General features: G+C 42.4%; 1 protein-coding gene across 7 annotated transcripts in view; it reads left to right on the forward strand.

The window, feature by feature from the left end:
• The window catches only part of TTBK1 (tau tubulin kinase 1), a 131,700-nt gene that overhangs the window by 41,362 nt on the left and 63,865 nt on the right, over positions 1-26,473 (forward strand). For 4 of the 7 annotated variants that reach the window (XM_080408898.1, XM_080408899.1, XM_080408897.1 and 1 more), the window contains 3 exons: positions 9,399-9,472; positions 12,987-13,127; positions 14,398-14,502. In XM_080408898.1, coding sequence (XP_080265024.1) covers positions 9,399-9,472; positions 12,987-13,127; positions 14,398-14,502 — 320 coding nt within the window. Of the gene's footprint in view, positions 1-9,398; positions 9,473-12,986; positions 13,128-14,397; positions 14,503-21,895; positions 26,471-26,473 lie in introns of those variants that run through there. The other 3 variants (XM_080408903.1, XM_080408901.1, XM_080408902.1) reach the window with 3 other exon arrangements.

Raw genomic sequence — 26,473 nt, forward strand, 5'->3', positions numbered from 1 at the left:
ATTATTTTATAGATTGCTAATAGAGAATTGTCCTACTAGGGATGAAAATCTTGCCTGTAACAAATTCATAAACTGTTTCAGGGGTGGTTTGGCACATCTGTACAGGGAACTTCTGCACGAATACAACTTCCCTGTCAGAAGAATACTATTTTAGTATCAAGCCATCATTTTATTATCTTAATCACTACTGTAAAACTACCTTTAAATGAGATAATTGTATATGATTGCAATGTGGTCTACTGGAAGGTGTCCCCACCCATGGCAGGGGGGTTGGAACTAGATAATCTTTAAGGTTCTTTCCAACCCAAACCATTCTATGATTGTACCATTTGCATATACTTTTAAGCTACTGGGCTTTTCTACTTTGCAGTCAAGCATTCTGAAACCAAGCCTAAGCTGCATTGGCAAAGTACTTCTTGCAGATACAGCTTGCCTTCAGCAGAAAAGGTTGCTGGTTTAGTTGTATCTGCACTTGTCTTGCTGTTTAGACAAGCCTTTTGATGACATATGTTGAAAAGCAAATGGAAATAAGACCTGTGTTGTTAAATAAATTATCAACTTGCTTATCCAGAGCAAGAAGGGTCTTTTCTTCACCCTCTTAAGCTATGTCTGCGCTAATGAGCAGTATAGTACCAGCAGATCAGTGTATAGAAGTAGTGACTCAGGACTATACATCTCCAGCATATATGGCTTGGGGATTTAACACTAAACAGCATTTGTTTTGGGAATTTGGCTTTATGTTAGTTTTAATCTGGTCCCTGTGTCTGAGGGACTAGTTGTTGGTTTGGGCTGTCTCCTTTAGGATTTGGGGACTATTTGGTGTGCATCTGGAATGGAGCTTCTGGGTCTGTTTGCTCAGAAAAGTTTACAATGACCCAAAGCCACTCTGTGAACAACACCTGATGTGGTAATTGTGATTTAAGGCAGTATGGGGGCTTGCTTTAACACCTCATTTCTATTATAAAACAGGGCTCTGAGACTCCTGCTCTCTGGAGGCATGGGGAAGAAAAATGGGATAGTTTCCTGTGATTGAACATGTGGAAGGAGGAGTCCTGTCACTTCTAGAAGAGCAGGTGTTTTCCCACAACTTCAGTGCTTTTCTAACCCTTTGGAAAACAGACAGATGGAAACCTACCTGCTCGCTTTGTGACCTTTTTTTCCCCCACCCTGGATTTGCTGTGGAGCAGCATTCAGGAGGCAAAGGAGCATCTGTGAAATACTATCCAGACTGTGTTTCCCATCTCTGAGGTCTTTGAGGTTAATCAAAACACAATGGCTCTGTTGGAACAGCTCTTGCACAGCTTTTGAGGTGCTTGGCTTCGGCTATCTCAGTGTCAGTCTGCCTTTCCAACATCAGTTTTAATTGCAGAAATAGTGAACTAGTATCCCTGATTAAATCCAGTGGATTATTTTCCATAGCTTTCAGGCTGCTGTGGAGCAGGGTATGGAAACCATCTTTACATGCCAAACCAGGCACTGTGTCTGCTCTAGGTGCTCAGCTGGGGCTATGTGAGGCCTAGCAGCAGATGCTTTAAATTCAAAAGAATTCACCCGGTCCTTACCCACTTCTTGATAGGTCTCTCTGGGAGCACTCTGAGGGCTTGTGAGACTAGGACTGTGAAAGAGGATCTTTCATGAGGCGTTTACTTCAGATGCCTTCTGGTCCACAGGCTCCCAAAATTACGGATGTGGCCACAGCATTCAGTTTCCTTTGCTGGGATTCTCCTTGGAGCAACCTAATAGTCAGATTGTCAGTTAAAATGGCCAGATTATTTTGGTCCTGAGCACTGTTTTCTGTTCATCTGTGGTGGCAATTTTGCCCTGGTGTGAGGCTATGAGGCCCCAGGTACTTGCCTTTGACCTCACTTGGCAGCCAGATATTCCTAAGCTCTCTTCAGTGTGTCATTCTCTTTGTAAATGCCTTCTTTTCAGCATAACCAATCTCATTGCGTAGGACTGATTAATTTTATTCTGCAGTGCAGAGATCTTCTGCATATTGAGTAGTTGTGCAAGATGCAGCCTGGTCACAGGCATTGTAGTTTTTGAGTACTTGATTTTATTACAGCAGGTAGTGAAGTAGGTCTGTGTTGCTTGTTCCCCGTTTACTGCCAGGGATTGGACAGGTAAGAGTTCCCTAAAAAAAGTAAGGGAAGAAAAGGGATCTTGCTTGCTTTTTATCATTTGCCAGTCCTAGTCTTTTCTTTTTGCATATATGAGTTTTTCGTGTTAAAGTGGTGCCTTAAATCTCTGTGGTTCAGTTTCTGTTACTTTTGTACACACATTTATATGTTTCTATAGGATTTTGCTAGGCTGATGTAAGCAAGCTGTCTGCAAAGGCTGGAAGGCTGGGTAAATGACCCTTGGCAGGTTTTTAGGCTGTTAGAGAGTGGCACATTCAGGCATTTGATGCAGCTCTAGCCTCTCTGCCCAGCACTGCATTTTTCCATGTGGAACAGTCCTATGGGTGTTTGAATAAACTGGCATTTGGGCCACATATTTGCTGTGTCAACCATGGTGTCATGGGATGGGGGAAGGACGTAGGATGGATGAAAGAGGATTTAAAACGCTCTTTTTTTAAGGCGGTGTTGAATTCTTGCTCCTTCACTATTCTGCCTTGCCCTGTGTGGGATCTGGTATCAGTTGCTCATCTTAAAGTTTTTAGTGGTCTTGGGAAACAAGAAGAGGAAATTATGCCATGCAAAGTCAGACAGTTTTACCTTTTACTGTTCATTTAGGAGGTGATGACCAGCCTTTTGTTTTTATGTCCATTAGTTCATTCATTTATTACAGAAGCACTAGCCAGGTTAACGCAGTTGATTAAATCCTAGTTGATTACTATTGGGTAATGTAGTTATTTAAGCCTGACTTCCAGCATAGAATTTTTTTCTTTCATGTTGAAAACTGCTTGTCTCCAGCTGAGTTGACGAGGCCCTGAAGTCAGCTAGTTTGTCTGGCCAGAGATGAAACTTGCTAACTGCAAGTGAAAGAAAACTGTATCCTAGTCAGCTTTGCAAGCTACAGACACTATTTCCAAGTAAAGTTGGAAGATGATGAAAATAACACTCATTTTCTAGTCCTGATGGATCCTCCATTTCTTTAGAATATTTGTACAGCAGTGAATTCAATATGCTCACAATACAAAGTCTGTGATAAGCTGGTAAACCTGATACCAATGTTAACAGGTGAATAAAATAGACAATAGCTGTAAAATGTATCTGATGTCTGTAGTGCAGAGCATGAGAAACAGCTGCAGCTTTCCAAATGCTGATGAGACAACTGTATAGCTAAATGTCCACAACTGGGCATGTAATAGAGACCTTGGCAGTGCCAAGTCAAACAAGTTATGTCACTAAGCGCTTGGGCTTTTCCTATGCAGTTGTCTTCAGGCCTGAGCTGCTGTGTTGTGCTGTATGTGCCACACTGGTTATTTTGGGCCAGCAGTATACCATAAGTTTTGATACTTCATGTATTACCTGAATAAAAACGAACTTGACTGATCATTCTGGAATTAAGCTGAGTTTGTGATTATAGAGGTCAGAGGTCACTGCTAATGCAAAAGCAGGTTTTAAAGAAAAATGAGTATTTGACACAGTGGGGGCACCTCTTGGGGTCTCTAGTACAGCCTCCTGCTCCAAGGAGAAGGAAATAGATCAGGTTGCTCTATGTCTTTTCCAGTGAAGTTCTGAATGATCTCCAAGGGTGGAGATCCCACAGCCTCTCTGGGCCACTGTTCTAAGGTTTGGCCATCCTCCCACGTAATTTGCCATGTTGCAGCTCATGTCCAATGCCTCTCTATACACCTCTGAGAAAAGTCAGGCTCCATCCTCTCAGCACTCTTCTGTTAGGTGGCTCTGACCAGCAATTCGATCCCCCTCTGCCGTTTTCCTGAGGCTGAAAAACCCAGTTCTCTGACGCTTTCTTTGAATGTCACATTCTCCTTTTCCTGCAACCAGTCTGGTGGCCACTGCTGGACTCGCACAGTTATGTCATTGTTGGTCTTGTACTGCAGAGGAAATCGTATGGTTTGGGTTGGAAGGGACCTTAAAGATCCACTGGTTCCAACCCCCCTGCCACGGGCAGGGACACTTTCCACTAGACCAGGCTGCTTTACCCATCCAGCCTGGCCTTGAACACTGCCAGGGATGGGGCATCCACAGCTTCCCCGACCAACCTGTGCCAGTGCCTCACCACCCTCGCAGTAAAGAATTTCTTCCTAACATCTCATCTCAGTCTCCCCTCTTTCAGTTTAAGGCCATTTCCCCCTTGTCCTATTGCTACATGTCCTTGTAAAAAGTCCCTCTCCAGCTTGCCTGTTGGCCCCTGTAGGTACTGGAAGCTGCTGTAAGGTCTCCCTGGAGCTGAGCAACCCCAACTCCCTCAGCCTGTCTTCACAGGAGAGGTGCTCCAGCGCTCTGAGCATCTTCATGGCCTCCTCTGAAGCCACTCCAGCAGGTCCGTGTCCTTCTGGTGTTGGGGGCCCCAGAGCTGAACGCAGTACTGCAGGTGGGGTCTCACCAGGGTGAGGTAGAGGGGGAGACTCCCCTCCCTCAACCTGCTGGCCATGCTTCTTGTGACGCAGCCCAGGATTCGGTTGGCTTTGTGGGCTGCAAGGGCACATTGCTGGGCCATGTTGAGTTTTTTGTCCACCAGACCCCCAAGTCCTTCTCCTCGGGGCTGCTCCCAATCCATTCCCTGCCCAGCCTATATTTGTCCCTGGGATTGCCCCAACCCACGTGCAGGACCTTGCACTTGGCTTTTTTGAACTTCATGCAAGAATTGGTAAGGTAATAGTTAGAAGTATAATAATAATTGCCATGAGAATTATGATAATCTATGCAGTAAAAGTGTCTTCAGTGTTTTGGGTGGACTGTTAGCAGTAAGACAGCTCATCTATGAAGATGAATCACAAAATAATTTTAGCATAAATTTAAAATACTAAAATCTTGAACTCCTTTGGGGAGAAGAGTGGTTATTTGTTTTCTGCAGGTGAAAATACTGGGAATATGGAATCTATTAACAAATAAAAGATACTTCTAATTGCAAAGATAATGTCACGTATTTCTTTCTTAGTATTTATTTGACTAGTTTCATTGCTGTATTGAAAATACATTAGGAATGTTTAAGAGCTTAAACGAGTCGAAGATTGGAATGAGTATTGGTTTCTAGCAGTTTGAAATTGATCTATGTGGAAAAATACACAAAAGGATCACCATTTAATTTTTTAAATGCTGTGTAATAGAAGTTTTTCATGTAATGAATTTTTTAAGTATTAACATGGGGGTTTTAATCATATCTCTACAAGTGATGAGTATCTATCCTACGATGGAAGGGTTTTCCAGTTAATTGAAGTTATTTCTTTACATGAGGACATGGGTATTGACTGTAATTTTTAAGTTCCTTCAGAACAAGGATGGCAAAGATCCTTTTGGTAATGAAGCATTTGTATTGCTTACCCAGGATTATATGGGAGATTATTATGTGCATTGTAGTTTAAAGGCAACTATAGAAAGAAAAATTTTCTATGGGTGAACATTAAAACATTGCCTTAACTAAATGCATGGAAAAATGAATACATGTGAAACAAAATAAAACACATGTTCTCTGAAACTTTTCTCAGGTTAGTGTTAGTGAACATCAGGCTAATTTATTCCCCCAACCTATGTTAGTTAGTTAACAGACCAAAACTCTTCATGATCTCTTGCTCTGTTCCTTTACTTTGTTGGAAGACAGGTGCTTTTTTCTTTAGTAATAAACAAATACACATGGAGGACTTACTTGCTAAAGTATGAGCTTGTGATCCTCTATAATATCAGAGTGGCTGTTCAGTGGAACAGTCTAGACAACAAGCAAGTGTGATTTGGCAGTTAGTGCAGTAGAACAGTTGTGAGGCTCCCCATACTAAGTATACCTTGAAAAACAAAACTTCCCCCCCACACCCATATTTTTCTGGATTAAAATACGATTTTCTGCTCTCTGTACTATGATCTTCATGCCTGGGGAGGGCGTGTGCAAGGAAAGAGGGCTATCTCCTCTTCCTTAAAGGAAAGTATGATGGCTCCATCATCCTGGCTGCACAGGATGTTATTAACATGATTGTCCTTGTGGGCTTCATAATTCTAATCAGCCTCAGGACTGATCTGCAGGAATCCCAAAGTCACACTTGACTGTCAGCCTCCATCTGCTACTTCAGCATGGCCTGAAGTCCTCCAGGAGAGCAAACAGCTATAATCTGGTGACTTCTTTATTTGAAAAATGGGTAAAAGCCTTGGAAGCCCAGAGGCACTGATGCTGCAAGCATTTATCCCATACCTATTACCAGCTGGCTGGACATACACCACCTCTAAATGTGGCCTGCTTTCTCTACACTCCGTCACACTCTTTTTGTTTCATGCAGGAATTTACAGTCTTCCCTTTCCCCTTTTCTTCTTCTTCTTTTCCTGGTGTTGCTTGTTTGCAGAATAGTGCATGGGAGAGCTGTTCTAGGGAGAGTCTGAATTCCCAAGACCAACTGGTCAGGTAGGAACCCATTTTAGCCTGAAAAGGAGGATTCAGTATAAAATTGAGTCAGTTTGGGGATGTGGATCATCAAGATGTAAGTCAGTTCATATTTTTCAAAAATTATAGTAAGCAGAAACGTTGTTGGCCTAAACGTGCATACAGTTCTCAAAGATAATACATTAAAAATGTAAATGTTTTTTCTTTCTGTAAAATGTTGTGATCCAGAAACAAAAATGTAATGGAGGAAACTGATTTAAAAAAATAAAGTCTCAGGAATATACTCTAAATCACAAAAGGCAGTACCAAATTAGCAGGGGTGTATCTTCAGTCACAATCAAGTGTATTGGACACTACAACTTCTGTTTTGCTGAAATGATTGATTTAGGTGGCCTAGTTCTCCCTGTCAGAGGATTGGTTTTAATGTTCTTGTCTGTAGTTCTACAGCAATAAAAAGCACATGGTGTCCTGCCTATTGCAATTGTTTAGAACAATAAAAGCAAGTAAAAATTGGAGTATTTTACCCTTTTTACCACACAGTAGCTCTCATTGCCAGTAGAAGAGTCATTGTTTTGGCTGTTGCCTCAATATCTATCTCCTGGTGCTTTGAAAGGCAAAACAAAACAAAGTGTGTCTGTAAGTAAGCCAGGTTGGTCTGTGAGAATCTGTACAGACTTAAAGGAGTCAGGTCTGAGATGAGTGTGGACCTGCACTGCCCTGTCCATCCTGCCTGAGACCTGTGCAGGCTGCCAGTTTGATGAAGCACATGGGTATCATAATCTCTTGAAGCAGCATAACTTGTTCTTGCTGAGGTTATCCAGATATATCTGTGACTTTGCAGCCACAAATCTGGCCATCCGTATTGGGACCCATAGCAGGAAGACGCTGAGGCAGTAGGGCAGTCGAGGCTTGCTGGCTGGTCCCTTCTGGGTTATGCCCAGGCCAGGACATGTGCTACATCCAGACAACGTCTCAAGGAATTCCCTCAGAAAACCAAAACACTGTATTTTGAAATCAACACTTGGACTTGCAATGATTTTGCAGATAGTATGAAACCAGTGGCACCCAGTACTCATGGCCACCCACAGGATATGTGCTTGATATCTGAGAAAAAGGACCAAGGAAGAGTGTGCAAGCTGCCCTGTTATATACTGAACAGGGTAATTTCCTGATCTCTGAATATCTTTTCCTGAAATACGGTGGTTTGTGACATTCCTTGATGGTTTCAGCATGGTCTTGCACACCCAGTCCTGAAACTGGACAATGTCCTGAAGTTTGTGCCAGAGCCATGAATGATCTGCGGCCATATAACCTTGCTGCTTATCTAACCACTTATAGGTGGATACTAGGGTGGATGAGTGGGTGGGCGGGCTGGCTGGTTGGTTGGTTTATTAGGTTTAGTATTTTTAGGATTGCTCTTCCAAAGGGAGCAAGGGATAGCCAAGGCCTCTGTCCCTCCAGTTCTGGTTGCCAGCAGCTCTGTTATCTCCTTGTGGTAGGAGAGAAAGTGTGGGTGCCCTGCAGTGGGATGCTGCTGGGCCCTGGAGGGCAGGCTCTTGATGCTTTTACTGAAAGGCCTGTGATGGAGCTCCATATATTCCACAGCTATATGTATTGCTCTGGTCAAAGCTCTGGTTTTCTAGTGAGAAAGCTGCTGCTTTGTCTCCTGCTGCCCTCCAGGTCTCTATTCTGTCACGTCTTGCTGTCCCAAACAGTTTTTGATGCCCTAGGTCTATTGTGTGCACGATGAGAGCAATAGCAGGGTCTCAGGGTTATTGCAGGCAAAGCAATTACTGATTACTGTATGCATTCATGTTCTTTTTTTATCTTAAAACTGGGAAGTATCAAACAATAAGCTTCAGGTTAAAAACTAATTAAAATCACCATTGTTCAAGTGCTACAAAGAAATGCTGGGCAAAGCTATGCAATGATACTCACCCATTTCCCTGCTTAGAAACCCCACCAGGAACCAAATGTTCACCATTGTGGTGTGCATCAACCTTTACTCTGTTATCAGTGGTCTGCTATTAGAGGAATGCATGCATCATACCTCCCCCTTTTGCTAATACAGAGAGCACACCATCACAAATCCATTACAGGTCAGGATCTGAAACCAGTCTCCATTCCGTCTTTTTTTTTTTTTTTTTTTTTTTTTTTAAGGTAGGTTCTGCCTAGTGCCATGTGATGAAATGTAGGTATTGGAGCAGCACTTTTGTACCACAGAGAAGGAACCTAGAGGACTAGCAGAATGTTGCAGGGTGGTTGGTTGCTTCTAACACCATGCCAGAAATTGTCCAGCCTTATTTCCTTTTTTTATTATAAAATTGCTTTAATGTTTCAGTGGAGTTTTTCCATAAGCATCTTTATGTTTCAGACTATTAAAATCAGGGTTTGTCCACGTTGAAGTAGCATTAGTTTAGCTGTTTCAGGGTAAGAAATGCTAATAGGTAACTGCAGTGGTGATTGTGTAAAAGCATTTATGGAATGAAGTTGGTGTAGTGAGCATAAGCATGCTGCCAGTGAACCTGTGAAATCATGTGGTCATGTGTGCTACCCATGGTTTAGTTCAGGGATAGTGGCAGCTGTAGTGGTGTTACATGCACATGGTGATAGGATAAACTGCAGTTTGTCACACTCTTACTTGTGCCCTGTGTCAGTTTGGGGTTTCGAGGATCCCTGACACTGATTTCCACTCAAGGCTGTTTCACAGGCAGTTTTATTGTTGAATGTCATTACTCTCTTGAGCTATGAGACTGGGAAGTAGAAACAAAATCAGTCTGCAAAACTCCCTGCCTGATGCCACTTACGGTTACAAACCCTTGATCAGAAACCATTTTTCTAAAAATTGTGATCACAGAGTTGTTATCTTACATTCCATTCTGTATGTTGCTGTTTCGTTTCAGGGAAGGATCATGTTTGCAGATTTATTGGCTGTGGAAGGAATGAAAAATTTAATTATGTGGTCATGCAGCTTCAGGTGAGTTCTGTACTTCCCCTCTCCCCCCCTCCCATGGAGATGGCATAACAGGGAAGGATTTACAGTGAGAGAATAAGGCCAAGCATTGGTGTAGAGACTTTGTTGTACATAGAAAGTGGGTGGAGTGGGAAACTGTGAGAAGGGTGATGTTGCTCTGATATCCCTTGGGATAGCTCCAGTTATCAAGAGGAGCAAAGATACTCAGTAGCTCTGCTTTTCTGTTTAAGACAGCTTTCTGTCAATTTGCTGGGAAAAGCACTCAATTCGGAGCTTGCAGGAGCTACCCACAGTATTGTGCAGCAGTGCCACCTGTTTGAAATATCTCCTGCTGAGCTGGTGATGCAACATTCGAAATACATGTCTTGTATCAGAGCTCAGAGTGCAGTGGGAGCCAGGGGTCACACCAGCAGCACAGTCTTCTTTATGAAAGGAAGTGATTTCTGGCTCCCCCATCTCTACCAAGCTCAGCCGTAGCTTGGCTTCAGCTTTGAAAGTGTTTTCTCCTGTTTGAACACTGCTGATATTAAGTCAATATGAGTAAATACTTGGGTAGCAAGCACATGGTGACTGTCCAGCTAGACAGCCAGCTACTCCTATCAGGGTTAGCCAGCTGAGGTCTTGCATTGGTGTCTACACAAGCCACAGTAACAGCAGGAGCTGCCCGGATCTCTGCATGGTTTAGCATGAAACCAAGAAAACCAAGTAGGTAGATCTTCAGAGCCCAAAAATGGTGGTACTGTCATGAAAACAGCTTTCTTTTTCCTGAAAGCAGCTTTCTTTTACAGCATACAGTCACAGGAGAAAGAGTTGGAGGGGAACAAGTGGGAAGAGATGTCAGAGTCAAAAACACATAGAAGAAAGGCCTTTAAGGAGAGGGAGTTTGTCCCTGGCTTGAGAGGAATACTTTCAAAATAAAGGTGCTTCTTTCTGACACAGTTGCATTGGAAGCTGACCTGTTTCAGCACCTGACATAAGAGTTGACAGGGAGAATTGTCCTATCTCTCTCACAGCTTGTATGATCAGGGCTTTGCTGTGCAAAGCTCTGTATGATTGTACAATACAAGCCTACCCTTGCCCTGATGAGCTTACAGCCCATGTCATGTTTCTTTATATATCATTCGGGTGATAGGACATGCTGAAGAAAAGCAAGAAGGTTGAAGTACTGAGTAATGAGAAGTAAGCTGCTGCATAAACTGGAAGGAAGATCACAATACTTTAAAATAAACTTCTGATTCTTTTGAAGCGATAGTTCTACTTGGAAGGCAGATGTATAAAACCAGTAAATTCCTGGTGCTTGGGTTTGCCTTTCACACACCGTTGGCATCCCTTCTGCTGTTATGGGTAGGAAAAAAACATTTGCTCTCTAACCAGCTCTGGCTATTGACGCTGCTGCAGTGTGGGTGTGAATATGAGTCTTGAAAGGGCTAATCTGGAGCTCATGGAACAAGGCTCCTAAATCACCAGTCCTGTCCTTAACAAACCTGATGAAGATGACTATACCTTGGAAAAAGCTCTGCACAAAATCTCTTACTTTCTAGCCTGTTCTTGACTATGTAGCTGAGCATGTAGAGTAGGCAGAGCTAAAAATCATTTCATTATTTGCAAATGAAGACTTAGACACTTAAAGCATTAGTTTTGCACCTTTACTCTTCAGGCTAAAATTTTCCTTCAACTTCAAGGTCTGCTGAGACATGGTTTTTTATGTGTCCCTCTGACTTGTGTAATGCAATCCTCCCTTCCTTTTCAGTCACTGGGACTGAGGCTTCCACTCTAACCTTTGCAACTCATTGCATCTGCTCTGTATCTTAGCCAGCCTGATGGTGTTTATTTGGAAAATAATGCTCTTTTTTTGTGTGTGTGTCTTTTCCTGGGGGCAGTGTTGGCTATTCACATGTCTTGGGTTGTTTCTGGAGAGCAGGTGTCCTGAGGCAGTATCCCAGACCAGCTGGGGAAAATTATGGCACAGTGTGCAGCTCTGAAAAAAATCTGCTTTTCCCTGTTACCATTGGGTAAGAGAGTTGGTGTCCAAGGAACCACTTTACAGTGGAAAGAAAGATCTGCCGTCTATTCAGTAACTCGGATCTTTCAGGATAGCGATGACAAATCTGTACTGCCTCTAAGTAAGCTGTCACAGAAATAACAAAAGATAAGCACTAGAGAAGTAGCTTAGTCTTATTTTGTTCATGCTAAGGAGAAGACCTTGGCCAGTTGCTGTGGCTTGGCTGTGTCTGTATTAGCTGACCTGTGTCGAGTGTGGTTGTTCAAGGGACCAGAGTCCTGAAGTGAAGCTTGGGTCAAACTGATTCGAGAGATTAGTCACACGCTAAAAGAGCCAGTTCAGTTGACCCTTTAATGTCTGTAAATAACTTGAGAACTAGAAACGGATGGATGAATAGATGGCATTTCACTGGTTTGGAGAGCAATCTGTGTTTTCTCATCAAATGTTTGGAATCTTTCATATATCTTCTGTTGTGAATTTTGTTTGACTTGTATTATAAGCATGTATGTCTTTGCAGAAGCAGCATCAAGAGATTCTATAGTATATTGATAATCAGCATGCCCCTATAACTTTTCTTCTTGATGCATGTTCTCTGAAACAGTGGACTCTTATTCTTAATGTTATCAGTTGATAAATGCATTAGTTCTGTGGATTAAGGGGTACTCTGCCATGGCATATACTCATTTTAACACCTTTCCCTTTACAAATCTAACAAATCTAAAGAGGTGTAGGCAAAACTGAGATGGCAGGGATCAAAAAACACTGATTCTTCTGGTGTTTAGTCTGTCTTCTTCCCCTCCCACCCCCCCGCCCCCCCCAAACTGTCTTTTTTTCATGCCTAGCTGGTAGACTTCCTCCCCCCCCCCCCCCCCCCCCAATGCCATTAACTGGAAGTAAATCACCAATTTTTTTAATAAGTATTTTTTAAGTCAGTGGAAAAATCCTCCTCTCCTGATTTTGGGTATAATTTTCTTGATAATCAGCTTTCCCCATTGTGGCATTGTCACAGCAATGCTGATTTGAGCTTGAGCCAGACAGTTGTGTGCTAGAGAGTTTCTGATGAAACTTCTTCTATGAGGTGTAACAGATAGTGAGTTCATGATCTGCTTATCATATTTGTACTGCTTTAATCTTTAGAACTGCTTTAATCTTTAGACAGCTCAGAGAACAATCAAAAGTTGTTCTTAGATCAGCTTTTATATAGTCTGGGCTTAGCAGTAAGGAGATGCTGGGCTCACACAGTCTGAGGCGCTGCTGTCTGTGCCGAACCTATTTCCCAAACAGTTCATCAGCTGACTTCCCAAGATAATGCTCTGGTATGTTCTTATCAGCAAGTACATAACTTAAAAGTTAAAATGAAGTATTGTAGGATCTTATACAAGAAATAAAGCAGACATAAGGTGAGCACCTGTCTGATTAGCCTTTCTTCATTTTTTGGGAATGCACATTAGAACTTGCAGCTGTGAAATGCTGTGCTTTTGTGTGATGGTTTAAGCATTTTATTGATTGTTTCAGGGCCGAAATCTTGCAGATCTCAGAAGGAGTCAGCCTCGAGGGACTTTCACGCTGAGCACAACGCTAAGATTAGGCAAACAGATCCTGGAATCAATAGAAGCCATTCATTCTGTGGGATTTCTGCATCGTGACATCAAGCCTGTATGTTGTTTTGGAAATTTTCCTTTTCGTTGTATGTCTGTCTGGTCTACTTGGGTCAATAAAGACAATCTGAATATGGGTAGATTGCAGCGGAGGCATTTAGGCCTCCTTGCCCACTCCTACTCTCTGACACATTGGCTATTTTCTGTAAGTACAGAACAGTAGTATAGTTTTGTCATTCCTGTAAGTGCACAGCAAACTAGGTTTTATCGGCAGAGGCTGCTCCATGGTGGGTTAGTAGCTGTCAATCATACTTGTACCAGTCAAGATCCCATGATGAAGCAATCTAATTTTGAACAATCTTTTGGATTTCAACCAGTTATTACTATAAAAGGGGTTCAGAAGGGATGTCTTTCTCTATGACCCATCACTTGAATAAATGCCATTTCATGTATTTGACTTAGCTAAATAATACTCTTGATCTTTTCTGAGCAATTGACAAAAAAAATGGAGCACAGTTTCCAGTGTCAGAAACATAGTCACAGTGTTGGTCACCTGTTTAGGTGAGGCACAATAATTCCACGCCTCACTGTAGGAGTCAGTCTTTTTCCTGCAGCTTTTCACCGCTTGGCCTGAACACTTGCTGCTACAACATCCCTGAGACCATCTTCCTTCCAGAAAAATCATTTGCTGCTTTTAAAATCAGCTGGTTTTGGCTGATCAGATTCAGCTGAAAATCAGTCAGTGATGTGACTGGCCACAAATCCTTCAGCAACCATCCATTATGGTAAAGGATATAACTTTAAGATGGGGGTTAAAAACAAGCTGCTCCATTTGCTTGTTGTGAGTTTATTTACTAAGAACCGAACCCAGTGTTTTTCAGATGTCTGAATGTTCAGATAAAATTAGGTAACACAGTACAGTGGTTGGAGATTCTGGGAGTTAGGGCAGAATAATGTGCACTAGCAGCTGAGCCACAAACAGAAGAATTTGTCTACAATAACTACAGCCTGTTACGCAAGTGATGAAGCTCTCACTGCAGAGCTAGTGGTGTTAAACTTAGCTCTTTCTCATATCAGCTGCAATTTAGCTAAGCTAATGTGAATTTTAGTTATTTTGAGACCACAGTCACTTATCTGCAAAGTGAACTTCTTGACATGGCAGTGATTCTCTAATCATGATGTTTAAGATGAATCTGAAAATTCTTCTCTTTGACTTATGTTTCTGCCAGGGGCATATGGGGCTACATGACAAAGTTTTGTTAAGAAATGGCCACTCTTATCCAAGTTGCTGGTATCAAATTGATTTTTTTCTTTCTATCTTTGTCTAGTCCAATTTTGCCATGGGCCGCTTACCTTCAACATACAGGAAGTGCTACATGTTAGATTTTGGTCTGGCCCGTCAGTATACCAACACTACCGGTGAAGTCCGGCCAGTAAGTAAATTTTAAGTGATTTTTTTTCCACTTCTGCCACTGCTTAGGCATGGAAAGATTTTGTGATTTTGTTTGGTTTGTGTTTGTTGTACTTGGTCATTATATTGGACTACATTTTCTGCAGGGTGAGAGGCAGAAGGTGACTTCAACTGAGTTGGGAATCTAAGAAGGGGTGCTCGTTTTGTCTTACAAAATATGTGGCTTCCCCCCCCCCCCCCCCCCCCCCCCGCCCTCCTCCCTTTAGGATAATCATGTTTTCCACAGGTTTGGAATACTTATTGAGTACATTATGGTCAAGCAAAGAGGGTGAGCCCGGTGCTGACCATGTGATTTCTGTAGTCCCAGAGGGCTGGTCTAGTTCAGTTCTCTGCAATCTGGGGAACCAGGTTGGTGCGTTCTTAAAGCTTTTTATGAAAAAACTGCTAGAACTTAGAGGCTGACCTGATCTCTAAGGCCGAGCTTACTGTGAACTGCAGCCTGTAATGCTGTTCTCAGCCTTGCCTGGCTTAGTTTTGTGTATATTGCCCTCTGTCCAAATTTCTTAGCAGGAGTATTAGAGGGGAGGTAAGGGCAGGGGGCATAACTTACACCATGTGATATGTATGTTATCTTCAGTGCTTTTACCAGTCCTGTGTTATCTGGGGTCACTCATAAGGATACGTTACGTTTCAGATGGTCTAGTATTAGTCAGGCATACCTAGATTTATTTTCCAATGCAGTGCAAGCAGGGTGGGCTCAGACAGTCTCTCTGTTTCTCATCCTAGGCTTATACCTTTTGGTCTGCACATCTTTTCCATCTGCAAGATAATTGTTGTTCTGGAAAATGTTGACAATGTGAGAGCTAAATTCGAAGACTCTGTAGTGCAGGATATGGTTGGGGAGTGGGAAGAAAACAAAGACCAGTGAGCAGATTTTGTGTCTTTAGTAGATGAACGCAGCTGGGGGATTCTATTTTTTTCTTCTTTTTTTATAAGTCTTTTCAGTTGGACATTGCAAACCTTTTCTTTTTAGTTGTAGATGGGAGCAGCTGCAAAGGTTGTGTCTGCGTCTTATTCTTAAAAAGACACACACTATGTGCTGCTGATCTTCCTTGTCAATGCTGTTTAGTTTGGGGATAACCCTTCTCCATATTGCCCTTTTCAAAATGCAGCCCCACTCCTTTCCTCTTTCTGCAATCAGAATTCAAGCCCATTATGGATTGAAACTGGCATTTGGTTTTTCTGCAAAATCTCTTCGTTGCTTCAGTGAAGCAACTATGTTTTATGTCTGCCTTTCAAGTCCCATTGTTTGAACACTGCTCTTTCTTTACAATTGAAGAAACTAATTACTCCAGATGTCTCTTCTTTTGGATCCTCTGTTTTCTTCCTTTCTCCCACTAAGGTAAAGTTACTTTACTTTTGTTTTGCTACATCCTTAGAGAACACTCCCAGGCCCTGTTTTTGGAAACAACATTAGTATTTTTCAGGGCAAAAGATTCTTCAGCTGTGTCTCGCAAGCTGTGTCCTGCTTGGGTTGGTGTGAGTGAGGTGGGGCTTTATTAGGATGCAGGACTCTGAGAAGGTTGGTCTTAATTCTGATTATTCTGGTGGCTGGTTGCTTGCTTGCCACAGATGGGTCTTATAGAAGGGCTAATGACACATAATCTTTTCCTGAAAAAAGACAGCAGGATCCCCAGAGGGATGGGAGCATAGTGTGCTGAAAATGGTAAAAAGTCTCAGTTTGTTTGGGATGTGGGGGGATCGTATGGGGTAGAGTCTCATATACCTAATGTACCTATTCTCCCATGCTGCACCTCAGGTGGTGAGGCATTTTGACAGAAGTGATACAATAAAAAATACAGAAATATTTACTTCAACCCATTTTAGCGTTGTTATAGTCACTGGGTTGTTTGATCCTTTTGTGTCCCTGCTCTCTGATACCACTCTTGAGTCCCACTTACCAGACTGAGACATTTGCCTGAAGAAGCATGGTGTGACTGCTGCCCAGATAATGCACTGAGGATTAGGAAGGAGATGGGGTTGAAGGGCAGTATGAAGACAAGTGAAATGAGATTTTTTGGTGTTTTTTTTTTCCTTTTTTTAATTAAGAACTTTCTTTTGTTTTGCCAAAGAGATTATTTCAAGCCAATAAGGTACATTCTTCTTTCTCCATTCTCCTTCAGTTCCTTTATCCATGAAGAATACAATTCCCAGATTTATAACATGATCATCCTGAGCCTAGGTTTTTTGTGATTTGGTTCTGAGGTACAATACACAAGATAGATGGGGGAAGGACCTCACTTTCTCTTTTTCTGCAAGCATGTCTGCATTTTGCTTTTAATTGTATTCATTTATTAACAGACTTTTTCTGCTCAAGTAGGTTCCCTGCAGTTTCCTACGGTTTCAGAAGCATTGTCATACTTTATGAATGATACGTTAAAAAGTATTAGCTGATTTTCACATTCTCCAAAATTCATAATCTTAGTCCTGCTTGTCAGCTTTTCAGAAAGACTCTGAATGACTTGCTGGTAGTACAGATAATGGGCCTGGCTGTTAGGATGATGTGGTTTTGTTATGGATTTTTAACTTACCTTTTGCCTTCTTGTTTTTGGTCACTTTTTAAAAAGGGAAAAGCCAGTGATTCTGTGGAGCAAAAACCTCTAGAAATCTGTGTTGGCACTGACTTTACATATTTACTTTTTAATGTGCAATTCACTGATGTCAAACAATACTAATTTTTTTATATGAAAAGGCAGATAGCATAGACTATCACTAAAAAAGGTCTCACTTTGATTTCCTAGAGATTGAACAAAGCTCTGAGGTGGGGTCATTTCTACCCTCCATGCTCTTCATTGAGCATTAGTTCTTTCATCCTCAGCTGTTCCCACTCTGGCTTTCCAGACTCTTGAATTTCAAGGGCTACCTCAGTAGCTTTTACCTAGGGAGCTGTTAATTTGCTAAGATTCTGATGAGTCATGCATATTTGGTTTGTATGTTTTTGCACCTTGATTGCTTGGCATTTGTTAAGTTGTGGGCCACTTGGCTTAGCTATATCCAAATTTATTCTGAATGTGAATTTATTCTGTGCTTCTAGGGAAACAAAACTGATCTACCTTATGTGGGATGCTAATATTAGCACAGATGCTACTCTTTGGAGAAAAGCTGTTGTCATGCAGATTTGCTTCCACAGGAATGGTCTCACCCTTCTACCTCTCGCCCCTTGTCAGATGTTAAAAAATCTCCTGGATAACAATCTGTAGGAACTCAGCTTGCACTATAAAGACAGAAGATGGCTGGAGCCAGAAGGTGCGTAAGGAAGCATCAGCAACAATTTTCCCCTCTGTTACCAATCAGGGGAACTCAGCTGTTCTCAACAGTCTCATTACTTCCTATTTCTCCAAGGGCTGTAGAAGTCAGTCTTTGACAGTTACTCCTTTGGACAGGTAGAGCAGATGTGCATCAGTTACGTAGCCATTTGGTGTCCGCTGTGTGTTGCGAACTGCTTAGGGCCTGGCTGAAGGCTGTTACTTTGGCTACCATCAGCATTTCTGGCGTTTGGATCAGAACCAACATCTAGCTAGCAGGAGGGACTCGGGCTATTATGATAAACAGGACAGGCTGCTAGTGCAAAAAATTTAATCTTTCCAGAGGGTTTTGTTTCCAAACACTTTTGAAGACAGGGAAATGAAGGAAAAGACAGGCAGCTGACAAAACTGCTAGAGGAGATGCTGATTCTTGTACTGCTCCTCCCTGCCCTTCCAAGCCTCACTCTCCTTTTTGAAAGGTGGCAAATACCAGTTAAGATCTGTGATCTGTACTCAGCAGAGTGTGTTTGACCTGGGATTTCCCCTTTCTCAAGGGAGCAGTGTCAATGATAATTCACAAAGTGTTCCTTGTCCATTACCCTTAATAACATCTGTTTGTGCTCAATACTTACACCTTTATGGAAACAGAGTGGAAAAATTAGTCACAGTAAACAGGGCCATCTCCAGGGCTGACAGACTCCTGAGGTCCATTTTCTAGGGAGTATGTCTTAATTTTGTGCAAGGGTGTAAAGCTTCAATGAAAGACATTACAATACACCTGTTTCTGTTCTGCCTGTGGCTTAAATACATGATGTTTGTGGTACTCTGCTGTCAGGAGAGATAGAAGACGAGGTTATTGAACCTAAGACTTCCAGACTTTGGGCAAATGATCTAATCCTGGAGAGAAGAAACTCTGCTCCTGTTCCTTGTTGTCCTTTTGTCCTTTTCACACACACACACCCCCCATGTCTGTGTGTGACTCTGAACCTTCATGTCTTGTTTTTCTGGTTCTGCTCAATGCTCAGTGCTCACCAGAAAACTCCTGGGTTGCTTCACCCCACCATATTGCCTCTCTGGGCAGATGCAGGAGTTATTCAAGCCTGCTGTGTTGCAAGCCTTCCTTCAGTTGTCTGAAGAAGGATTCATCTACTTTCCCTTCTTGATCAGGTAGTCAGTAGCAGGTGCTTACCTGTGTTAGTTGGTGCTGATCACTTACACATCAGTAGTAACTGTCTCATCACCTGCTCCAAGGAAAGCTTCATACATTCAAGCCACTCCTGTGCAAATGCACCTTCTTGCCTTCTCAGTCCTTTCCGTTCATTGCAGCACTCCAGACATGTGAGCTGTCCCACCAAGTCTTTGTAATCCCAGTGAGATAATAGTTTTGTAATCACACATGGACCACTAATTACTCCTGTTTGTTTCACGTGTATATATATTTGTGGACAGGGACTTGAGGTGGTCTGCCAGCTGTGCTGCTTTCTCAGGGGAGGCATAAGAGCTTCTATCATCATCTCCCGGGGCACCTCCTCACAGCCTCTGTTTTTCCATTTCTCTTCAGATTACAGTAATCATCTCCTGTTGTACCTGCTTTAAGCCCTTCTCACTAGGTTAGCAAGCCTAGATGCAAAGCTGTCACAAAAGTTGCTCTTGCCACTCTGTCACACGGGTCCCTTCTTTCACCAACAGTCCTTTTTCCTCAAGAGAGACACATGGCTGTAGAAGCCAAAGCCTTGTCTTTCATAGCTAGGTGCTGAATTATAGGATGCATGCACTTCTACCTAAGTCTTTCCCACTCATTGACAGGATTTAGGAGGACAGCACGTGGGCCCCCATGCCCACACATCAGTCACAATTAGTATACTCAAAGTCACCCCTTGGAAAACAGGTGCTTTTGGTGCTCCCATGAATGAGCAGGAATGACAAATAGTCAGAGGGCCACACAAACCTTGGCAATCTGTCCTTATCATCCCATATGTAGGCCCCCAACAAGCCACAAAGCTCTTGAGACATCAAGTCAGGCCATTAGATGGGGCTTCCATTTCCTGCAGGAAGAAGTCTTCAGTGACCATCACTCACCTTTTGCTTCTTGGTAGGGATTTTTGATTCAGGCTCAGCTGGCTCTCCTGGCAGGTCTTGTTCCTCCTCACCAGTTCCCAGGTTACTAAATCAATTCTGCAACTGCAGGTCTGCATGTGGAGCTGGAGCCTTCCTTCTGCTGCTAGCTTCCCTCCTCTTCAGATTCTCCATCTGTTGCTCCTTTAAGCACAACTGCTAGTTGTCCCTTTTTACTTGTATAACAAGGGTTATGATTTTCAGAGGCTCTGCAGAGATTCTGTTGATCTCTTGTTCACCCTCCCTGATGCTACACAGTCTGCTCACCTTCTTTCCCACCTCACCACAGCTCCTTCACCTGGCAACTTTGCACCTCAACCAAAGTAATTCTAGAAATGAGGCCACTGCAGAGGCACCAGGTGCTCTCTGCAGCCCATTGTGGATGACCACATTCTTTCTTTGGGGCTTTTTCTGGGCTGAGGTCTCCAGTGTGCTAAACATAGTTGCATCAGCCCATGCTGGGGACCAGGCCCTGTGGCCCATCACCACCAACATTGCAGACTCAGTCAGGTCCACACTGTATGGAGCGGAGTTTCTGGGCCCCTTTGTAGCCTTGTTTTGCTTGCTGCTGTCACAACTGCTACAGCTCTGTTAGTTGCCTCTTTACTGTGCTGCTTATAAATACCATAAATAGAGGGGGAAATGAAATCAAAATTTTCATGCTTTTCGTGCCAAAGTGTTTGTTGAACATCAAGAATATCACAGTTAAACTTTGATCTAAAGGAAATCAAATTCTGAAGTTGGCTGATCTCAAAACTTTCTTGTCTTACTGTATGATAAATAATGTAACAGGAGAGGGGAAATTGAAAACATAACTTTGACCAGGTTGCATCATGAAGCTCTTGTGTGCAGGTCTTTGAGTTTGTTGCCTCTTTAAAGGACAACCGTAATTGCTACCTCTCAAATGAGAGAGAAACATTGTCATTTGCGCTATAATTTCTTGAAGTGTGGACTTTCTCAAGAGCTGATGTTTTTTAAAACTTAGATGTACTGTATGAACTAGGTTTCCCTTGTCTATATACACAAATCATGCAGAGAACACTTATGGTGATATGCTGCTTTCCCTTAGAAAAGCTGTGTAGACTTTTCCTCATTACATCCCAGCTAACCACATTTCTACTGATCTTGTTCTTTAGGAGACTTTCAAGTATTCATTCTGGTACATGGGGTCTGAACCAACATTATACCTTTTAAAAATGAGTATTGCACATGCCCAATTAAACAGAATGCAAGGGGACTGCATCTGCCCAACTACATGTACCCTACCTGTAGGATATCCAGAAGCACCTTCTAGAGGGCTGGAGGCAGGTTACCAGCTGAGATGCATCGAGCCAGTGATGCAGTTGTTATAGTCCACATGGAACAGGATGATGAAAGCTACAAAATCTTTTTTAGTGCCTTTATACAAATCTAGATGAGATAACAGTTGATGGTGCGTAAGATACCACCCATCCAGTTTCAGAGAAGGTATTGCAGAGCTAGACAGTATTCAGAAGACAGTAATGACAAACTCGCATGAAGAGGGATCGAAAAGGTTGTGATTATAACTTGAACAAGAAGGTGAGTAAAAGGAATTTCATAAAGTCTGTAAAATACTGTAAAGTCTTGAGAGGCGAATGAGAGAGCCTCTGTTCTCTTTGGTTAATGTAGGAACAAGATATTCAGTGAAGCAGGTGATAAATTTAGACAAATAAAGGGATGCATTTATTCCTGAGGCACCACTTGCTGCCACAGGTAGTCAATGCATTGGGAAGAGTAATAGAGCACGTGTGTGCAGGTCAGAGACTGGTCTAAATAGCAGTGATGGGACAGAGTGTGCTGTGGGAAAAGTAAGGGGCAGCTATAGAAAATGGGGGGGGGGGGGGGGGCGGGGGCTATAAACTGGCAGGTGAAATTCTGTGTAGATAAAAGGTGATGCTCGTGGTGCGAGAGAGCAGTTCTGATTTCACATATGTGATAGTGGCTTCTGAGCTGGCACAGGTATCGCCTGTTTGATACTCAACAGCTTTCAAGAAGGTGCTCAGACATTAAAATTCACCGGGACAAATCAGAGATCACTGCTGTGACCCTTGACGAGATGGTGGATATTCAGAGTTCTCACAGCACACCTGAGAGAAAACTTTAGACTCATCTGAGGTGGACTGAGTATCTGTTGGCCTCGTCCTTGCAAAAGAGGCTTTCTCCTTGTGTTGGTCACAATGTGATGCTAGCAGCAGTTATGGATGCAGGCCATCTTTGCCATCTACTGTTAAAAAAGCTGGCTTTAGCATGCTTTGCTTTTTAGCTGCTTTCCTCAGACATTTTTGCAGTGGCCTCACTTTGTGGTTGCCTGCAGACAAAGTAGCCCAGCAGCTGGGAAGTGGGTAAATATAAAATCTGTTTAGAAACATTTTAAAAAGACCTAAAAGAAAGAACTGGTGTTCTCTTCCATATCAGAGGTATTCCTGCAGAACATTTGCTCCCCATTTTTGCCTCGTTGGAGAAGAAAATTGGGAAATATGAGTAGTTTGGGGGCAGTGCTATCATAGACCACCCTGACCTTTGTCCAGACTACTGATATATAGAAAGCAGTTTTTCCTTCCCTTAATACCTAAAGCAATCCCATTGCCTCATCTAAGGCTACTGTCCTTGTTTTTCAAGCTTATGTTCTGCATCCTCCCACATTCCACAATACCTGGGATCTCCTCATGGGATCTTCCCAGTATTTGTGCTGGTTTGTACCTTTAGCGGCAAGGAAGCATAGTTTTTTATATGGTTACACTAATGCGTTATTTACTTTGTTATCAGCATGAGGGTTCCCATCCAAGTGAGTCTGAAGTGAGCAGTAGTTCAAGCCATGTGTTTCTCAGTCCTGGAAAGCTCGGAGATCTGCTTAAGAAGAGATGACTCGTGGAGAGTATCTGTTAGATCAGCTCTAGTTAGTAAGTGCTTTCAGATACAGAGGGTACTGTTCTGAGAAAAAAGTCTAGTTTTCTATTCGTAATTCCACCGCCCCCACCCCACCCCGCCCCCACCCCCCCGAAAAAAAAGAAAAAAGTAGTCCATTTTGGGGTAAATCCCAAAACTTTCCATTACAAATTTGGTATTACAGGATGGAGAGAGCTTTTTTAGGGATTTAAATGTTGTTTCCTCTAGATGCAACTTTCTGCCATAGTTCAGATAGAGACATGAGCAGTTTTATTCACTGTGATGTCCTGGTTGTACAACCCACCTATGCAGCAGTATAAGCAGTCAGTGCTGATGCACTTCTTAGGACAACAGAGGTAAGCAGCTGGGGAATGAATGAATGAGAATGAATGAATGAAAAGTTGATTTGTTTTATTTTTTTTAATTTGAGAAAGTATCTTCTATGGAAACCACACAAGTCAAAATTTGCATCTTGCATTAACTTTTATATAAGAGAGCAGGACTAGCAGAATGTGTTCAATATGGAGAAGTAAGACTTGAGAAGAAAATTTAAACTTGGAAGGGAAAATAGACATAAATGTTGTTATACAGATAATACGATGAACAACATATGCTTGTTTACTGGAAGTGTTCTCAGTCATGAAGGTCGTCTGTGCTAATGTAGGTCAGGTTTTGGGCAATAACTCCTTGATCATTACTGGTCTTTGTTCAGGTCTGCTAGTTTTGTCACTGATGTGCAGTATAGAAAGCATTATACTTTTCCTCTGTCTTTGACACCCAGCCTTCAGAAATATATTCACTGTGGCTCCACAGTTATTAATTGAAAGCGGTTGAGGGTGTAGCAGCACGGTCTTAATTATTTATTTGAAAATATAGGAGAGGCTATGTTTTTCCTGGAGTCTACCCCCCGTTGCAGGATCTGACACTGGGCTGTTATGCTCAGCAAGCATTTTTTTAGCTTAGTCAGCTGCAGCCCATTGATTAGATCTCGATCTCCTCGTGGCTCAGACTGCACTGCAGTAGTTTGCAGTGCATTGCTGAAGATACTGCACATGTGCGAGGGTGGCTCTGTGAGCCAGTGGGCAGAAAGCTGATGTTGTAGGCAGGACAGTGCATAGCCTGTTTAGACGAGCATGATGAAGGCTGCAGAAATGTGTCAGCTAAAGGAAAAAAGTATTTATTTTCCAAATGTGCATAGTGGTAAAAATAAACTTTGCTGCAGTGAACAAGGTATGAGAAGAGGAGAGTATGGTAGTTTTTTCCACTAAAGTAGGTTTTTTCCCCCCCAGTGCAAAATGAGCTATAAAATAACACAAAGGGTATTAACTCCTACATCCCAAGACCCCAAATATTCCAACAGAGCAGCCCAGTAGGTTTCATGCTTACTTTGCACTTGAAATGTATGTAAAGCTGTAATGTTATCTAGGAGATGAACATTTTGCAGGAAAATAAACAGATTTGTGGAGCTGTAGTACTCAGAGTACTACATTAGCTTAGGAAGGGATATAATTTTTGTCTTGAACTTTGTATTGTAAAAAGGTCATCAGGTAAAAGGCTGAAAGCACAGCATAGCCACATTGGTTCACACAGAGATGTGGAAAAGGGGAGAAAAAAAAAAGGACCTATGTCTTTAAAAATATTGTACATTTAATATATTTATAGAAATGCCATTTCTGTGGGCATGGGTTAGTTATAAAGCAGATCACTGTGAATCTCATTGATACTTCCATTGTTGGAGTAGCAAATTTGGACTTGAGAAAAGAGTTCTTGTTCTGGTTTAAAACATTACAACTACAGAAAGCTAGTGCAGTTGAAATTAAATGTATGAAAAGCAGACTAGCTGATGGATTTGAAAAATCTAATAGCAAGCAGGGGCTCTGGTATCTTGTATAACTAGCTGCTTCTCTCTTTTCCTCCCCTGGAAGCCCTGGTTCAGTGAGGGTGACCTCAAATCATCTACATCAGGTGTTGATGGTTTTATTTATGTAGCAGCTCTCTGGCTAGAGCTCTTATGCTACAGGAGTGGGGCAAAAGGAAGGACAACTCAGGCTCAAATCCCATATATGTTTGCAGGGAACCAAGCTCCCGTTATCCGTTTCTGAGTGCCTTTATTGCTAAGCTGCAGGGGGGGTACAGCACTTCTGAATGTGTCTGGTTGATGCTGTTCTACTTGAAGCTCTGATTCTTCTTCCCACTGAACTACAGAGAGAGGAACAGAAAGCTGTTACTGTGTCTGGTGGTAAAGGAACAGGGGCTTCACTCCCTGGGTGAGTGAACATTGAGGTGGGTTGCAGGTCAAATCTCCCCTCCAGCAGGTAAGTGCATTTGCTGCAGGTTACACAGTGCCTATCATACCCTTTCTCTCTCTTGATAATAAATATTCAGTTATTCTATGCAAAAGGAATCCTTTCCAACATGGATGTTCTTAGACCTGCATCTCAAAGCACGCTGTGGCTTAGGGGGGAGGATGTACTCTGGAAGGAGGAAGATGTGGTTTTCATGTCTGACCAAGGGTTGGAGAGATTTGAGCTTAGCTCTGCTGCATCTCAGTGCTTGTCATGACTGTCTTTTGTCTTCTTCCTTCTGGTAGAAAAGGACCATCTTCTCCATCTGATTCCAGGAAGGCATTGTGATCTATAAATCTCAAATAAGAATGACTAATACTCCGAAATGCTCTCCAAAACATTTCCTTTTCAGTGGTTCCCCTGCTCTGTGTTACAGTGCATGACAAACTTCTCTTCCTCACTTAGTGCTCCCTGTGCTTTTCATGGGAGTGTTCTGTGCTACTTGTTCCCCTGGGGGACCATGCATGTAAGAAGCAAGTGCAGCTCTGAGGCCAAAATTCTCTTGTTAAAAATTGAATGATAATTGAGTAATAGGATTACACCTGGAATAAGCTTATGATTAAAAAAATGCTCATTCTTAGCCCTGTTTCTGATGTGAGAAAGGCATCCTTATCTTCAGCACAAGTTCTGGCTCAGGAATCGCATGATAAGATGGTTGGCGCATGCTATTCAGAAAGACAAGATTGTTCCCTTTGTCTTTGCTGATGTTAAAGTCCATTGGAAACTTTGAATTCTCCTAAAGTAAAAAAGGAAAGATGGCATTTTAATTCATCTCCTTTGGGCCTTTTGCTTTGGAAGGAATAGTAGGAGACTATTAAGAAGCAACTTTGTTAAAAGTAAAAGTGCAAAAACTGTGGAATTCTTAGAACTTGCACATTTTTAGAGAAGACAAATACTGACACTCAAATAAGAAACTCCGTTGGGTTGATTGCTTTGGATTAGTTGATTTCTGTTGGAATAAGTATCTCCCAGCCAAGGTCTATTCTCATTTTACTGAACTGAGTTTTAAGGTTTTATGTTATATTATAATATGAGCTCTTGCCTCTGATCAGGGTGTCCCTCATGTTTCCATACTGTGCAGTTCATATCTTAAGATACAGTGACTGCTCGCGTGGCCTGGAAGCAGCACTGACCTTCATTCTGCTCTCTTTCAAACCACCATGCAGCACCCCACCACAGACAGCGGAGACCCCGCTATTTCTAGGTGGAGCACTGCAGCAATCATCAGGGAAGGGGAAGATGCCTGAAGCTGGCAGCTGTGAAGCATGTAAAGTTGGCAAGCCAGTGACTGTATGGAGATTGCTGGTGAGAAAGCAAGGTG

The sequence above is a fragment of the Falco punctatus genome (genome assembly GCF_963210335.1).
Source record: "Falco punctatus genome assembly, chromosome: 12".
NCBI classification, from domain to species: Eukaryota; Metazoa; Chordata; class Aves; order Falconiformes; family Falconidae; genus Falco; species Falco punctatus.